The 16,468-nt window shown below is 40.5% G+C and overlaps 4 protein-coding genes across 5 annotated transcripts in view; 2 read left to right on the top strand and 2 right to left on the bottom strand.

The window, feature by feature from the left end:
• Positions 1–4,214, bottom strand: part of LOC129095368 (ras-related protein Rab-40C-like) — a 5,032-nt gene extending 818 nt beyond the window's left edge. The window contains exons 1-6 of the mRNA XM_054603783.1: positions 3,659–4,214; positions 3,516–3,576; positions 2,750–2,810; positions 2,585–2,662; positions 2,145–2,367; positions 1–1,155 (exon numbers count right to left, since the gene is read on the bottom strand). The exon at positions 1–1,155 is cut by the window's left edge and continues 818 nt beyond it. Coding sequence (XP_054459758.1) covers positions 854–1,155; positions 2,145–2,367; positions 2,585–2,662; positions 2,750–2,810; positions 3,516–3,576; positions 3,659–3,812 — 879 coding nt within the window. The 5' untranslated portion in view covers positions 3,813–4,214 and the 3' untranslated portion in view covers positions 1–853. The remainder of the gene's footprint in view (positions 1,156–2,144; positions 2,368–2,584; positions 2,663–2,749; positions 2,811–3,515; positions 3,577–3,658) is intronic.
• A 647-nt stretch (positions 4,215–4,861) lies between these two features.
• Positions 4,862–7,807, top strand: zp3c (zona pellucida glycoprotein 3c). The gene is made up of 8 exons (XM_054603781.1): positions 4,862–5,481; positions 5,562–5,668; positions 5,832–5,935; positions 6,653–6,836; positions 6,906–7,032; positions 7,112–7,200; positions 7,346–7,419; positions 7,590–7,807. Exons 1-8 carry the CDS (start codon positions 4,930–4,932, stop codon positions 7,760–7,762), a joined length of 1,410 nt encoding a protein of 469 aa, XP_054459756.1. The 5' UTR covers positions 4,862–4,929; the 3' UTR covers positions 7,763–7,807.
• Position 7,808: 1 nt separating this feature from the next.
• LOC129095362 (inositol 1,4,5-trisphosphate receptor-interacting protein) lies at positions 7,809–10,317 on the bottom strand. Of its 2 annotated transcripts, none has more exons than XM_054603776.1 (2): positions 10,285–10,317; positions 7,809–9,885 (listed from the first exon to the last, which is right to left on the bottom strand). In XM_054603776.1, the coding sequence occupies exon 2, from the start codon at positions 9,871–9,873 to the stop codon at positions 7,924–7,926; it is 1,950 nt and encodes a 649-aa protein (XP_054459751.1). In that variant the 5' UTR covers positions 9,874–9,885; positions 10,285–10,317; the 3' UTR covers positions 7,809–7,923. The 2 variants fall into 2 exon arrangements, with proteins under 2 accessions (XP_054459751.1, XP_054459750.1); XM_054603775.1 differs by having other exon boundaries at positions 10,203–10,291.
• Positions 10,318–11,992: 1,675 nt separating this feature from the next.
• On the top strand, positions 11,993–16,435 carry LOC129095367 (calcium homeostasis modulator protein 1). The gene is made up of 3 exons (XM_054603782.1): positions 11,993–12,538; positions 13,702–14,203; positions 16,404–16,435. Exons 1-3 carry the CDS (start codon positions 11,993–11,995, stop codon positions 16,433–16,435), a joined length of 1,080 nt encoding a protein of 359 aa, XP_054459757.1.
• The last annotated feature ends 33 nt before the right edge of the window (positions 16,436–16,468 follow it).

Here is a 16,468-nt window from a genome sequence, read left to right as displayed (position 1 = left end):
ACTAGATTAGATTTAGAGGCAAAAATGGCCTGAGAAAGTCCACAGATGTTCAAACCAAAAACTGATGGAGATGGAGGGAGAATTCATTTGGACTAAAATTAAGAGAGACCTCAGGAAGTCTTCCAAGCAAGAAAACGTAACCCGACTTCACTGGACAGTTTCACTTAGCACTAGGCTAAGAATGGGTGTGTAATTTTTCTAAAATCCATTACTAGTCCTGCTCTTCTCATGACATTCAATTCATATCTTATTTAAAAAAAAGAATCTGAGTTATAAATAAGTAGCTGAAAACCGTTGAGGTTGCAACAGGAATTTTCCAAGGTAGACAAGAGCATAAGACACAAATAAGTGGTACACCAACGCAGGTGTCCAAAAACATTCAAGACAAAACAAGCATAAGAAACTCCTTTCCGAGTTCAATCACCAAACACTGACCAGAACAACTAGCACACACAGCATATTTACAACTTTAAATACAATAAACAATTCTTTCCCAAATAAAAGCTTGATAATGCCCCCCCCCCCACTCATTTTTAGTGTTAACAGGTGAGCAACAATCCTTGATTCACATCTGTTAGTCCCAGGGAGATCTTGTTCTTCTTGATGGTGAGCCCCTGTAGTTAAGAGAACGGGTATACAGGCGTCCACAAGAGGGCACCAGCAAAGCACAAAGAGAGCAGGAACCAATCTGACCATCCAAGGCAGTTCCCAAAGGTCAATGTGAGTTCACAGCTATATCCGTTTCTGGTGAAGACTGCTGGTGGCTCTCCGTGCTCCTCCATGGCCTTGTGACCTCTTGGAGCAACACCTTTAATACTGGCCCCTATGGAGGCAACCATTAGTCACTCCTTCACTATGAAATCTTACAGTTACCCTTGGAGGCTGACGACGAGTTCTTTGGAGGACTCTGTGGAGGCCTGAATGACTTTGAGCGTTTCAGACTGTTGGCTTTGCTTCCACCACTGCTGCCACCTGAGGCTGCACCGTTGGCCACTGAATAGGAGCGTCCATGCATCATGACCGCGTTCATGCCGTTGGCCATGGAGAAAGACTTGAGGTGGGACTTGATGGCCACAGGGAGGGGCAGTTTGTCAATGAGGTGCACCGGTGTGCAGGAGACGATGGAACGGCAGCACAGATCTTGGAGGCTGAAGACTGTGGGACAAAAAGATGGAATATTAATGTTATGGTTGGATGTCATGTCAGATACTACCTGGAGTTAAACTGCAGGCGTGATGCATCCAAAATGCTCTTCGATGCATCTTTTCAGCTTGCTCATAAACTGTACTATTTGGACATAAAAAAAAAAATGTATGTGTCGAACCCCGGTGTCTCCAGTGAGCTCTGATACTTGTATCAGATAGCTGTTTTCAGTTTTTCTGTATACAGTATACGGCATCTTACCCTACACAATAAACCATAAAGGAATAAATAAAGTTTTATTCACTGCTGCGATTCTACTCGCTTAAACTATATGAAAACTAAAATAACACTTGCTGATAAAAGCACAGTATTATGAAAAACAATTGACGCTCTTCTACGCAATTCTTTAATGCTATTATATGTCTTGGATTTCTACAACAAATGTTGTCCGGCCCTCCCCTCTTAAATTCAGGGTGCAGACAGCACTGATGAAATATTGAGTGAGTTTGATTTGAGACTTGAGTTGGTTTATATCCTTTACTATTGAAAGGTGTATGGCTCAATAGCACGTACGCACAAATAACACTGCTGGTTTGATTATTTATGATAAAGTTGACCTTATTTATGATAAAGTCGATCTAGAAGTAATGTGTGATATGAAGCAATCGTTATAAGTGTAATGATTTATCTCACATTTAATTTCTATTCACCAGAATAGACAGTGAGGACTATGGATTATTCAGAATAACTGTTACTTGGAATTCTAAATGCTTTTTGAGATTGACAAATGTAAGTCTATATTTGAATAGTAATAATGTAATAAGAATCATTTCCACTACACTCGGGTGGTGGGGGAAAATTCTGAGGAAAATATCAGAAAATCCAGACAAATAAAAACTTATACTTTCTGGAAGATTTTTAATCTCTTTTTCTACCATAGAAAACAAAACATACATTCCTAATCTATCAGAAAACAATGCAAAAAATTCTTAAAAGCTCACCTCTGTTGGGCCTCCAGAATTTCTCCATACCGTGCCTCATCAGCACAATGCGTGAAAGTTCTGTGAAAGATTCGATAACGTTGAAGTTGCACAGCGGACTGACCTCAAAGAAAGTCATGCTGTTCTTTTCTGCATAGGCCCTTGCCTGCTCCGTCGGTACCTGCCGCTTGAATGCCAGGTGAAGACGATTACCCACCAGGATCCTTGGTACACCTGGTGCATGCTGATGGAAACAAACAATATGGGAATAAAAATTGCTTTTAGGTCATGTAACCCAAATTCTGTTGCATCTCTTAAAACAGGATTTCTTGAAGCTATTGCACTGATGAATTGACATTGATATCTCTCAGGGACAAAAGGTTATAGACACAGGGTTTACCCCATTCCCATGCATTTCCTATATTTCTTTGTAAACCAGTAAATGCGTCGAATGGAGTTACCTCGTCAATTTCCCGTATCCAGCGGTCAATGCCATCAAACGACCAGCCGTTAGTGATGTCATACACAAGCAGGATGCCCTGTGGAATAAAAGCCAAACACGTTGACACATATACAGAGTGACATAATGAGGGGAAAACCCCAAAATAACTAACTATAGTTGTCACCTGTGCTCCACGAGAGTAAGACCTGAAAATGGTGCAGAATCTGCCTTGCCCCGATGTGTCCCTGTGGAAGACAAAACGAGCATGTACAGTGAGTACACTACTACGCTGTAGGTGTGTCCATTACAATGACAATACAATACAATACAATACAATACAACTTTATTTATCCCAATCAGAGTGTCAATTTGTTTGAGCACTTGCATACAGACACAGTAACATACAAACAATTTGTACATCACAACTTATTGAAGCATTTGTTTAGTCACTTATCCAGAGGGGATGAACGACACTTTGGAATGGCGGATTTGTCTCTGCAATTAGGTAAAGCGTAGTAACTTGCCTCTGATACTTTTGCTCTGGTTTCACTTTAAGAGCATGACCAGAAAGAAGCCAAAATACCTGACTTCTTAATGATTTCTTGAATACCTATGTTGAATTACATGACTATGGGCGCTGTGGCGTAGTGGAGAGCAAGGTAGTTCTCCAATCAGAGTGTCGGTGGTTCGATACCCGGCTTCGGCAGTCGATGTGTCCTTGGGCAAGACACTTAACCCCAAGTTGCTCCTGAAGGCTTGCCATCGGTGTGGACTGGATGATGAATGTTAGTTAGAGTCTGATGGTGGCACCTTGATGGTAGCCTGTCATCAGTGTGTGAATGGGTGAATGATATGTAACATACTACTGACTGTAAGTCGCTTTGGATAAAAGCGTCTGCTAAATGACTGTAATGTAATGTAATGTAATGACTTTAGATAAAAACACCCACCATAACTCTAGCTTCACTCTTCTCCCATCCAGCAGAATGGTGGTGGTCTTGTAATCAATCCCTGAGATCACACACAAAACCAGTCATCAGTCAATCCAGGCTTGTTAATGAATTTCTGAACAGAAGCAGAGCTGGTGACTCACCGCTGCTGTAGGCATAGGGAGACTCCACTGACCCGTCCTGCAAACTATCCAAGATCTCTCCTTTTCCAACATCGCTGTCTCCCACCAAGAGAAATTTCAGGAGGTAATCGTAACTCTTGACCGGACTACTCTGTGTGCCCATCATCCCCCGCATCGGTCCTCTTCACAGAGGAGCTGCTTCAGCTCACCAGTCGTCCACTACTGGGGGGAAACCAAACACTGGTGAACAGCTAACAGCTGGCACACTGCCCAGGATCCACAGTCATTATGTTCTCTGTGAAGTCAATCAGATCGAGTCGACGTGACGTTAATGTCCACATGAACAACCATAACAACCTGTGCTAGCTGTTAGCGGGCTCGTTAGCTAGCACAAACGATAATGGCGGATTTAAAAGCAAACAGATGATACAAGTAGAAGCTGCTGCGTTTCACATAAAACCACCAAATCAAACACGTGTTTCTGTTTGTTTATGAAGGGAAAAAAAGCCCACGAAGGGTTTCTGAGCTCCAACACAACGTTTAGAACAAGCGGACTGCGTTGGAACTTCCTGGTATTGACGTCATCAGCTACGCAATATCCGGGTATGATTTACAAAATAAAATAACCACAATATGTGTCTAACTTTTTTTTGTTTTGTTTTGTTTTTTTGCCGGATTTATTATTCACCAGCCCAAATTTTCTTAATCTCCAACATATTTTGAATTGACTTGATCTTTTGATTTTGGGTCAGTGAGACTCTCAAGCTTATTGATGTTATGTGTAGGCTACATATAACTCAATTCAAAGGATAGTTCACTTAAACCTGCTGCATGAATGATTTAAAACATTTTAATAAGATAAGTAAGCCTTTGGCAACTTTATTATTGTAGCTTTTAATGTTATTGTATGTCTCAATTGATTCAATACACAATACTAATACATGTGACTTTTTCTTTAATATTTAAGTAAACACTACTTAGTTTTACTTGACTAAATTGAATTTGCTGATTTAATACACACTTTTCATACATGCACATAATACCTATGGAATGCAAAAGGGAGTTGCACAATATGATATCCTTTAGAAACCTACACAGGTGTATGAAACATACAGAGATAGGGTGATTATTATCGGTCACCTCTCATTGGTCGCTCATGATTGGCATTTGCAGAAGCTGTAGGGAATTCTCTCTTGATTGCAGACTACAAAAGCCAGCTGAAACACCACTACCATATCCATTCTGTTCAGGTGAGGTGTCAGCTTCATTTGGGGGTAGTTGCTTAAGTTAAAATGGTGCAGATGCATGCTGGGATTGTTTTGCTGTTGTTTTGCTCTGCTCATAGTTTTCAATTCAGAGGTCCAGCTAAGTATGGCCCATTTGTGCAAGACCCTGAGAGAGAGTGGGACAGACTGGCAACAATGATAGATGAAGAAATGACTGAGGACCTTGCACCTGAAACCAAATTATTGAAGAGTGCAACAGCGGCTGGATCTCCAGCAATTGTACCGTTGAACGTTAATGCATATCTGGTCGTCTCATCCTCCGAGGACCATAAAGCGCTTTTCAAGCCAGAATTGGGTGCCAGGCCCCTCCCTTCCCCAGTCAAGGAATTGCTAGAGAAGACTGCCTCCACTACTCCATCAACTGGACCCACCCCAAAAGCTTTGATTGAAATCCTATGCCATGTTGACAGAATATATGTGAGAATCAGGAGAGAGGTCTTTAAGACTACTGCTGCATACAAATATTTGAAACTAGGGGCCTGTGTTGTTAACCAAGGTACCGCAGGCCATTACTACCTTCTGTACCTTCTGGAAACTGACTGTGGATTCAAGAAAGAGGTTGGTTAATTGGTCTTAATCTCTTCTTTTTTCCTGAATGAGTTTGATTAACATGACTAACACGAATGTTTATGTTACAGTATGGTGCAGATAATCGAAGGATCAGCAATACACTCCTCTACAATCCAACTGGTCCAGTTTTAAGAGAGATGCCATTTGCGATTCCGCTGGTGTGTAACTATCCCAGGTATGATTTGGTAGTTGTTCATAATTTCAGCCTGATTGTATAATGGGTCTATTTGTAGATCTAGGTCACCGGAGTTTAACTTAAGGATTTTAGTAACACTTGGTGTACTTGTAAGACTGCAGGGCAGTCAATTTGTTAATGTCAGTTTTCTCAACTATTGCAGGTTCTTTCACTCTTATAAAGTTGGCTTCTATCCCACATTACAACAAGGCACAGTTTACAAAGCACTGCAACCAAAAAGCAGTTTCACACTGACTCCTCAAGACGGTATGTTCCCTTTTTTAAATGTGAGTCGCCTCTGTTCACTTGTGCTAGCATTCATTCAAAGGATGGCAGGAAGGAGCAGGCCCTAGATAATTTGGGAATGCAGACATATCTGTGCAACCCATTTAAAGCCAGATTTAGTTTAAAGTCTTAATGTGTATCTCGGACAGAAGGAGGGAAAACAACATGGCTTTAGTACAATGTCTATTATATAATGTGGTGGGAAATTGCAGCTTAAAATGTGGAGATTGAACACGATAAGATACTGAGGTGGTATAAATTGATTCACTTTAATTCAAATGGGCACGTAAATAATGCACATTTTCTGTCAAAACTCTAAGGTATCTGAGTGTGGGGGGGAACAAAGCTGAAACTGCTTGTGGAGATACAGGACTATATTGGAAGCTTTCATTTACAATTGTGCTAAACTTTTTATTTATTTATTTTTTAAATGTTTTTTCTGCCACTTTACATTTCACTATAGCAAGGTCTGTTTATCTGTCCTGCTGAAATATACTTTAGGCAAGCATTCAATTATCTAGCATGTAAAGAAAGTATTCTCAGGAATTAATCACTTGTCTATTTAAATCACTAATTACCCAAGTAGGGATCCTTTTTAAAAAAAACCTAATCACTTAAAATGGTTAATATTTGTAGCAGCCTGCATAACTTTAAGTCCCTAAAATTGTACAGTTACTGACGTCTCAGACTTTGCCACAGCATCAGGGAATGTAATCACTGGAACCAGAACCTACACCTTGGGCGAACCAATGTACTTTGAGGTCAAGAACCCTGACAGTTCAACAACTTCGGCAGCTAAGAGGGTTTACATCAACTACTGCTTCATGACTGCCTCCAGTAACCCGAACTCAACTCCTAAATATACAATCATACAAAACCAAGGGTAAGATTCAAATTATTTCAGAATAAGATGGGCTTGAGGTTTACATGTTTTTATTCTCTCTAATTGCAGCTGTATGGTTGAAGGCAAGGTGAATAAAGACTCAAAGTTCCTCCCTTGTACCTCAATGATGGTGCAGAAATTCAGCGTCGGTGCCTTTATCTTCAAGGAGAAGGTTTCCACTTACTCTTCATCACAGGTACTGTCAAGAGCAAGTGGTACAGAGCACTACAATGTAAAGTAAAAATGTGTCAACCCCCAAATCCAATGTCTTTCAGCAACTCTACCTGCACTGTGAAGTCTCTTTGGGGCCACTGACTCCATCTCAGACTTCAAAGGCTTGCAATTATGATTACTCTTCCAGCAAGTGAGTAGACTCTGTAAAGTCACAAGTGGAGGTAGACTAGTTTTGTAGGATGAATAGTTTCATGGGTGCTGGATGGCCAAAATGTATCTTTTGTATCTACCCTCAAGCTTGCCCGCTGGTATTACAAACTTTGTTTATGCGTTAGGTGGAAAGCGCTGTTCGGTGATGACTCTCTGTGCACCTGCTGCGACTCAACCTGCCTCACTGCAACCAATAAAGGTATGATGACACTTTAACTTTACATCAATTTAATGAAGCATTTTGATGTCATGTAAAGGCAATTTTGATAATTCAAAGTGCCTATCCATTGACAATGTAGCAGCAATCTTGAAATGTAAATGATTGAACTTAGAACCAATTTTAAAGCTTGCGTTTTTGTCTTATAACAGCTTCTAGGAGTAGGATTTCCAGTCACTCTTGGAAGGTCGACATGAGAAATCAGGACAGATCTGACAAGGTTGAACCTCAGAGGAAGTTCTTGGATGCTGATTCTTTCAGTTTAGAGGACCCTGACATGGTAGAGCATCAAGACTCCCTGATGTACTGGAAGCATGATGACTAAAGGAAATGTGAATTTAAAACAAATAAATTTCTTATCTCACATCTGAAGTTTCTATTGCATTTATTCATGAGGTAAAAGCAGAAATCCCCTTGCTCTTAACAGTGACCAGTCTAAACATATAATTTGAACTGCACACTTAAGGCTACTGAGTATCAAAAAATTTAACAAATGGAACTGTGAAGGTAATCATGAATCACCATGTGTGAGTTTCTAAGCATTTCCTGGAAATGCATCACAGCATTATTGTAAATACAGTTGTGGACCACAAGGGGATGGAAGAGATTCACTGTCTTTGCATGAGTAAATTCATCAGAAAGTTCAATAACCCTCTGTCTTAAAGGGTTCCCAATAAGAACATGGTGCAGCAGTTTTTTCTTGAGGCTTCTCTCCATGAAGGCCAATAAGTCTCGTAGCCTACAAGCCACAAGATTGGGTTTCCACTCTGATGGGTCTTGGGTCAAAAGCAGATGCATTAGTGCAGCTTTGAAATGAAAATCCTTGAGTGCACTGCTTCCTGACAGTGCTGTCTGTCTCTTGTGAAGGAAAAGTACAATATCAAGAGTTTGTCGGTGGCATGAGTTTGCAGGCAGGCATTTAGAGATGTGCTCTAACAAACTATCTTCATAGTTGGTCAGGGAGAGTGTCCAAGAAGTATCCAAGTTGTTTGGGGAGCAGTGAGTAATGAAGAAATGGGCGCCAGTGCTGACTTTAACGACTGGATTAATTCTAAAGCTAATCTTCTTCCCTGATCTGAATCGAACTACCAGAGCACCTGGAGCACTAATGTAGCGAATGTTCATCTCAAACTCATAATTGTGTGAAATCTGTTCCCACGCTTGTTTGATAGTGCTCTGAAACCATCTGGTAACCAGTGCTTTTGACAGGAAGGGGGAGTTCTCCATGCAAAGAAGGGCATCACGATCATAAGTCATTTTTGTCTTTACACTCTCAGTCTCACAATGCAGCAAGCACACCATATCATCTAAATTAGGAGACTGACAGTGGCAGCCATTTTGGATATTCTCATTTTCCACCAGTTTTATTTGACCACAGACTTGCATATCTGGCAGCAGGTCACTTGCCTGACCGTTCCACAGCTGACACTGGAAACTATATGGATAAGGTGGGGTTAAGGGGACGATTATATTGCACACATCCACTATCTGAAAGTCCTCAATCACCATACCGCCGTTTCTATCACAGACGGTCCTCATGGCTGTAAACAGATCCTTTGTAAACCCCTCCAAGAACTCCTTCCACTTCTTATCGGATGAGACTTCAAAACATTTAGTATGAAATTTCTTCAGAGTGTCGTTGTCTGGTAGCAGCACTTCAGCAGCGGTGCAGTTAACTGGGAAGGCCTTGGTTTCTTGTTTCGTTTGGGATTGTTTTCCTAGGTATTTCCTAAAGAAGCGGATCATAGAAATGATGGAGAGTGTGTTCCATATGTACCAGAGGTAATCCTCCCCGTCAGTGATGTCCTCTGAAGTTTCATTTTCTGATGTCATGGTGTGATGGTGTGACGCAGTTGATTCAGTTGATTCTTTAGGGCTGAACAGTTCCTTCTCCTCAGGCTTTTCTTGTTGCCCTTGTGCTCTGCTTGGGTCTGTAAAAGAGCCGTCCGTCTTGATATCTTCTCTGTGTTTACTCTTTTTGTCCAGTTGTAAATCCCCATCTTGCTCACAGCCATTTTGTGAAATCTTCAGAGCCGTCACAAGTTCAGTTTTGGAGTTTTGAGGCCAACTTGGATCTGAATTTTCTATAAAAGGTCCTCTTTCTGGTGAGGTGTGATCAGCAACTTCTTCATCTGAATCTTGATGGATGACAGACAGATCTTTGAAGACTGACATTGTGTCTTTTTCAGTAACATGTTGATCAGACTGAATGTTTTCTATGTCATCCAGAGGCCCTCTATTGTCAGTTTGTGTTATTTCCTCCCTGACAGGTGCCATTTTGTGGTCCAGTTTATCTCCTCCCATCAACAGCCTCTCTGCATGCTTTTGCATGCCCACTGTGTTGATCTCATCCCATTCCTCAAACCCGGGCTCGTCCCTCGGATAAGTTAGGAGACCCAGAGCTACCACAAACACTCGCAGCAGAGTATCATGCATCGTCAAAACTCTCTGTGAAGAAGTCAGACAGCATAAAGAATTGTTAGAAATAATTTTGAAAACTGCATTAGTGTTCTTTAAAATATGTTGAAAAGGGAGGAAGAAACATATGAATAGATGGAATAGAATAGAAGTCCTTGCAAAAACGTAAAAAATATGAGAAATGTTCCTGCAGGCAAATTTCATAATGATGCAAAGCAAGTAAGAAAGAAGCTACTTCCTTAATGGCCTGGAAGCATCCTCTACTCGTTTCTGTGATCACATTTTATATCAAACACCATTTATTACTGCACTTAACATTAAAGGAAAGTATGAACAAGAATACGCACCAAAAGAAGAAATTAATTATCTCAGCTTTGCGATGTTCCGGTAAAGCGTGAATTGGTACAAATGAGGAAGCAAGAGACTAACCTTGCACTGCCACAGGCTCAATGATCTCTTCCTTTTTTAGATGTCGTTGTGGGTCTTCTTTCGTGACTTATTTCCTGCACACCCTGCTCTGCTGTGACATTTTCCTGTGCAATACACAGAAGGAAACAGATAGCAAAGACTTCCTGTCAGTTTAACTGCATATTCACAATAGCACGAAGTGAACCATTTACTCTTTATAGTAATTGAATGAATCAAAAGTTTACAATGTATGTCTTGCATTATGAAGGACCAAGCATCAGGCCACTCACTACTGTGAAAATAAAAACTATGTGTGGTTTGCATCTATGAATAGGAGAGTAAGCCCCTGCCTTTTATCCTACTGTGGGCTTCTAACTGGTTTGTCGAGCTCTGCCTCATTCAGCAGGTGCAGTTGCCTTAATATTTTGCCCGAGATAAGCTATTGTCTCTCAATTCATGTGGTTCTGATTTAACAAGTGAAAACATATTCACCCTTCACCTTGTCGACAACGACCACATTTTCCAGCCAAAGCCAGGGATATTTGAATGTATTGAGACCATTTTTGCATGTCTGGATCGTTATACAACATTGCATCCCAAAGGTTTAGGTGACTTGAATGAACGCAACCACATCCTACAGTCATAAAAGAAAGGGAAAAAACAGGATTGTAAAAAATGGAATGAATTGCAAAACGACTTGCTGGAATTGTGTTTGTGAGAACTGTAACAGGTTTACTTTTGAGTAAAATGTGAGCTGAATGAGAATCTGTTGTTACATCACACTGAACACCTGTGAAGGGAGGGGCATGCTGACAGATGATGTGGTCGGCTTTGAACATCACCACAGAGAATTCGAGAAACACCTTTCAGTCAGTCAGAGCTACGATGTCTAATAAGTCTATAAAGAACTGCAAGTTAATTAGCATGGACTATCTTGTTACTCTATATTTTTTTCTTCTCCTTTTGTTCATCCAACGTTAAGAAAATAGGTAAGTGAGTGTTTGTTATGTTTCTTTCTGATCTATGGAAATTATCTATGCCTGACTTTGTATCATTAACAAACTGATGAAACCTGAGTCCACATGAAAGATGGTTTAGAAGAACAGTCATAGTTCACTATAAGTGTATGAGATTCTGGTACCACTTTCTAAAAAAGTCACCATTTATAAAGGGTTTATAACAGCTTTGTCAATGTATTTAAGTTGTCATTAATGCTTCAAAGCAATACGCCATTAATAAGAACAACTTTTAGATTGCTGGGTTCGGAAAAGTCTCTGTCTGCTGAGCCTCTGTAGAGCATCTCGATCAAATAAAAAAGAAAACGTATTATTAACAGTCTAGGATTATCATTGCAAGCACCCTTTATTAATTAGTTATAAACACTAATAAATAATGACTTACTTACTTTTGCAGTATGATAAATATAAAGTGAGAAGCCTTGAGCCCTTTGTTGACTTATCAACATTCATAATTTCAGGTTTCTTTTTTGTTACTGTTATATAGTACACAAATTATTAATCATTAGAAAGACATTAGTTGTAATTAATAATCCCTGTATAAAAGGTGCGATCAGAGATGGAAAGTGATTCCTGCTAAACCTTCATTTAACACATTAAAAATCTGCATGTTTTGTGGGGTTTTTTCACCCTTTTTTCACTAATTGATTTCAAATAGCATTTGTTTATAGATATAATTCCATCCGCACCAAAGATCCACAACAACTCCCAAAATGGATAAGTTTCGTATGATGTTCCAGTTCCTCCAATCCAACCAGGAGTCCTTTATGAATGGGATCTGTGGTATCATGGCACTCGCTAGTGCACAGATGTACTCTGCCTTTGAGTTCAGCTGCCCCTGTATGCCAGAGTACAACTACACCTATGGGATCGGCCTGCTCGTTATTCCACCTATATGGTTCTTTCTGTTAGGTTTTGTATTGAACAATAATGTGTCAGTGCTCACAGAAGAATGGAAAAGACCCACAGGGAAACGGAGCAAGGATCCAACAATCCTCCGCTACATGTTTTGCTCAATCACACAGAGATCCTTGATAGCACCTGCAGTGTGGGTGTCTGTCACTCTCATGGATGGGAAGAGCTTCCTCTGTGCTTTCAGCATCAACTTGGATATTGAAAGGTTTGGGAATTACAGTCTGCTGACGGGGATGTCAGAGATGGAGAAGATGAGACTGCTGGCGAGGATTCCATGCAAAGACCTATTTGAGCATCAGGAAGTCAGAGTGGCAGCATCACGTTACATCAGGTGTATATCACAGGTAACCATCTGATCATTTTCCCCACACTTTTCTGCATTTTAACTTGTTTTAAAAATTAGAGGTAACTAGCAAGGATTTATGGAGAAAAAAATGGAAAATTGGCAAATTTGAAAAAAAAAATTGAAATTCTGGACTGGATGTTAAAAATAAATAAAATATATGTCTTTGTCGCTGAAGAAATTTTGACATGTCAGGGCAGGAAAGGACAGGTTTAACTCAAACAGTGGCCATTGCTCTGCTTCAGTTTCAGGGTTGTGAATGCAGGTTCGCTGTCACAGCTTACTGGCACACTTGACTTGAATTGGGTGATTATTCATGTTTATTGTAAAACCTGTGCCTTTATGACAATTCAAAATGACTGCTGTGAATAGTCCTATTGAAGACACCAGTCATGTCCTCAGAATTATTCCCTTATGTATGTGTATTGTGGATTTTATGATGGAAACATTGTTTTGTTCATCCTTGTGTTTTTAGTTTTCAGGGAGTCTCTGAATTTAAGGGCATTTGAAGTGTAAAGATCATATTATTATCTTTATTTAATGATCTTTCATTGTCACTATAAAAAGACTGTGTGGCCAGAGTTGGGGACAGGCAATTTTCTTCAAATTATTTCCTTCGTCACAGGAAATAATGACTAAGCAAATTCAATTTCCTTGCTTTATTCCTCAACAATTTTAGTTAAATTAAATCTCCCCACCCGACTGCAGCCCTGCACTTTGAGCTCACCGAAACTTTCCTGTTCGCTTATTAGAGAGAAAGATAAGCCTCTAAATTTATTATTCATGGCACTGGGACCAATTTCATCCATCCAAAAACACCCACACTGTTATTTAGGTCTTTGATCAGCCCAAGGGCATTTATCCAGGCTTAAAAGTAACATGTCTCTGAAAAGTCTATTGATATTCAGATTCTGTTAATAAGCTATGAAACTGTCAGGAAGCTCCTAGATAGGCTTGTTTTTTTTAAAGTCACGCATTGGACTATGTGACTTCCACTATCTTCAGTATCTGTAAGAACACAAACACAACACAATATAGTCCAGATTATCAACAAAAGTCCATCTCTCTGGTTTCTGTATTTTCTTTGTATACTGTATGTTTGAGTGCTCCAAATGATGGTCATTTTGCCTCACGAATACATTTAATAATGTCTATATTTTACAGGCATGTGGATGGATATTTCTGCTCATGATAACCTTCACAGCCTTCCTGATCCGAGCTATTCGACCATGCTTTACTCAAGCCGCCTTCCTCAAGACCAAGTACTGGTCTCATTACATTGACATTGAGCGCAAGATGTTCGATGAGACCTGTAAGGAGCATGCCAAGAGCTTCGCCAAGGTTTGCATCCACCAGTACTTTGAGAACATCAGTGGGGAGATGCGCAGCCTCCACCACCATCGCTCCAGCAAGGACGACAGCGACGATGAAGACGAAGATAACAAGAGAAGTGACGAAGACAAGCTCCTGGGTATCAGGGCCCAGGATGATATGAATAAAGTTTTATGGAACTGGCACACCTCTAAACCAGCTCTGGCTCTGAGAAAGGACCAAATGGACGGTGAAAACAATGGCAGACTGAATGGAGAGGCCAATGGAGCAGTGAATGGGTTTGTAAATGGACACACCCATGACGTGGAGAAGAGAGAATGGGCAGTGTATTACAGTAAGGTCTGACGAGCTCAAAAGGACAAAGAAAAGCTGGCATTGGCTCTTCTTTAACTTTCAGACAGCTGTATTGTTTCATGAATCATTTTGTTTCTATAAGCTAGGCTTAGTAATTTATCATGTTGGAAATATATTTGAATTAGATATTTCCTTTAATGCCCAGAAAATATGAATAATTATGAATTAAATTCACTGCAATAGAAAGTTTGACTGATGGTATAATACTTGAGCATAATACGATGAACAAGATAGTTCTTGTTCACATCAATTAACCAACATAGTTCTGGGGGGTAGCCCAAAACCTTGTTTTTACTGTTATCACAACTATTTTACCTACGAGTTATGAATTACTGAAAACAATCTGCCACTGCTCTCTGAGGGAAAAAATATGGCAAAATCTGAAGTCTGTAAAGTCTAGGCTGCCCTATTAGTGCTGCTGTAAAGCAAAGCATTATGATAGCACACAGTTTTCAATGATTGACAACACTAGTGAAGGTTTGTGTGCCCCTGCTGCTACTTGCTTTAAAGAGAGACTATGTAATTATGGATTGAAGAAATAACAAATAATGTTTTGTCTTACAAATGAAAGTTGAATTCATAAACAATAGAACACACTCTTTTTCATTTCAATACACTTGTTTTGCTGCTACAGCCTTGCTTGGTCAGGTATGACCAGTTGCTTATGGCAGCTATTCTGGCTAATGTTGGCCAATGGTAACTAGCTAGATAGTGCTGTATAACTGACATTACTGAGTCAGTTTCCGTTGTCCTGTAACTGCCACTTGGGGCCATGGAGGCAGTTGATTTAATGCCACATACATACCTAACAGTTTGATGGAATTCAAACAAACACTGTATCTATAGTTTATCAGTGTTAGAGTAATGTAAAAATATCAACTCTGCCTTTTGGAAGATACACATTTTCCATTAGTTTCCAACATTTGTATAATATAATTAATTATGCTTTGAAGCACATTTCTGGTCTTAAACCTTGTTATGAGTAGATAAACCTATAATGTTACTGTATTTCCATTCGGGCAAACCTATGATTTATGCAAAAACAAAAGGTTGGGACAGCCAAAACAATTTACATGCCACTAAGAAAACAAGGCCAACATTTGCATCTCTCTTGCTCACTCATTTTCTTGCTCAGTTTGGTCAGTCACTCCCCGGTAAAACATTGAGGAATGTCCTCTATGTTCCCTTTTAATGTATTTTACAGTGATTTCTTTCCAGTTAAATCTTCTTATCTTCAGGAAGCTCTTGATTCAATAATGTTTCATCATATTTCACAAGAGGGCGTGCTGTTAACAACCATCCCTCACATGCCAACAATGACAACACAACCCTGTAGCTACGATACACATCTCATTTGATTCTGAAACCCGTAAACAACCAGCAGTGCATTCAGTGTATTAAAGACTGTGTTTATGCTCGTGCATCTGTGCTGTCAATCCAGCTGTTCCTGTATTTAGCAGTAATGTCATTACTAGGGCAGGAGGGGAGGAGGGGACAGTAGGTGAAAATGGCCTGAATCCCATTGAAGCCTCCACATCCCTCCCTCCCCCCCTCCCCATAGGGATTGGTGAAGCAGCACCCGCCTTGACCGTCTCACAGCTCGCCCAGTGGCCCAGCAGCTGTTCTCTCCCTCAGCGATTTGGCAGCCAAGGCCGCTGGTGTGGGGGTGCACGTGCAGGCAACGTCTTTGTCCAGGCTTTAACTTTTTCTTTCTGTGTCTCCCTGTTTTTCACTTTATGTCCTGCTTCCTGCTTTGTTGCCTCTATTGACACATCTCTCTTTCCCTCTACCCTGCTCTTTCTGCCTTGTTCTTCCTTTGCAAGAGAGTGACAGGACGTTCAAGTATAGATCAAACAAAGCAAACATGAATAATAATCTGCTGTAGATCTAAAAATACGATCCCTATATTTGTGAAGGAAGGAAACGGTGAATGAGGTTGCATCATTTCGTCTATTGCTGACCTCAACTTCACAGAAATGGCTTTGTTTTGGTTGTCAGGACATCGGCCGTGCGCATGCTACTGGCCGGGGCCTCCCTCGACTTTGCTGCAAATGTCTCTCTTCTCTCCCTCTCACATATACATGCACAGGGCGTGCGCACACAGGCACATACACATCAGCATGCTTGCAGGCGCCCTATTCGTCAGTGTCAGGCTCATTCTGCCTTCCTTCTGCCTACAGATTGGAGGGCTGAGGTAGTGAGGGAGGGCTGAGGGAGAGGAGAGTTGCGAGGCAAAACGGCTGGT

Source organism: Anoplopoma fimbria, chromosome 9 (assembly GCF_027596085.1).
Source record: "Anoplopoma fimbria isolate UVic2021 breed Golden Eagle Sablefish chromosome 9, Afim_UVic_2022, whole genome shotgun sequence".
Lineage (NCBI taxonomy): Eukaryota > Metazoa > Chordata > Actinopteri > Perciformes > Anoplopomatidae > Anoplopoma > Anoplopoma fimbria.
This window is presented reverse-complemented; position numbering and strand designations above follow the sequence as displayed.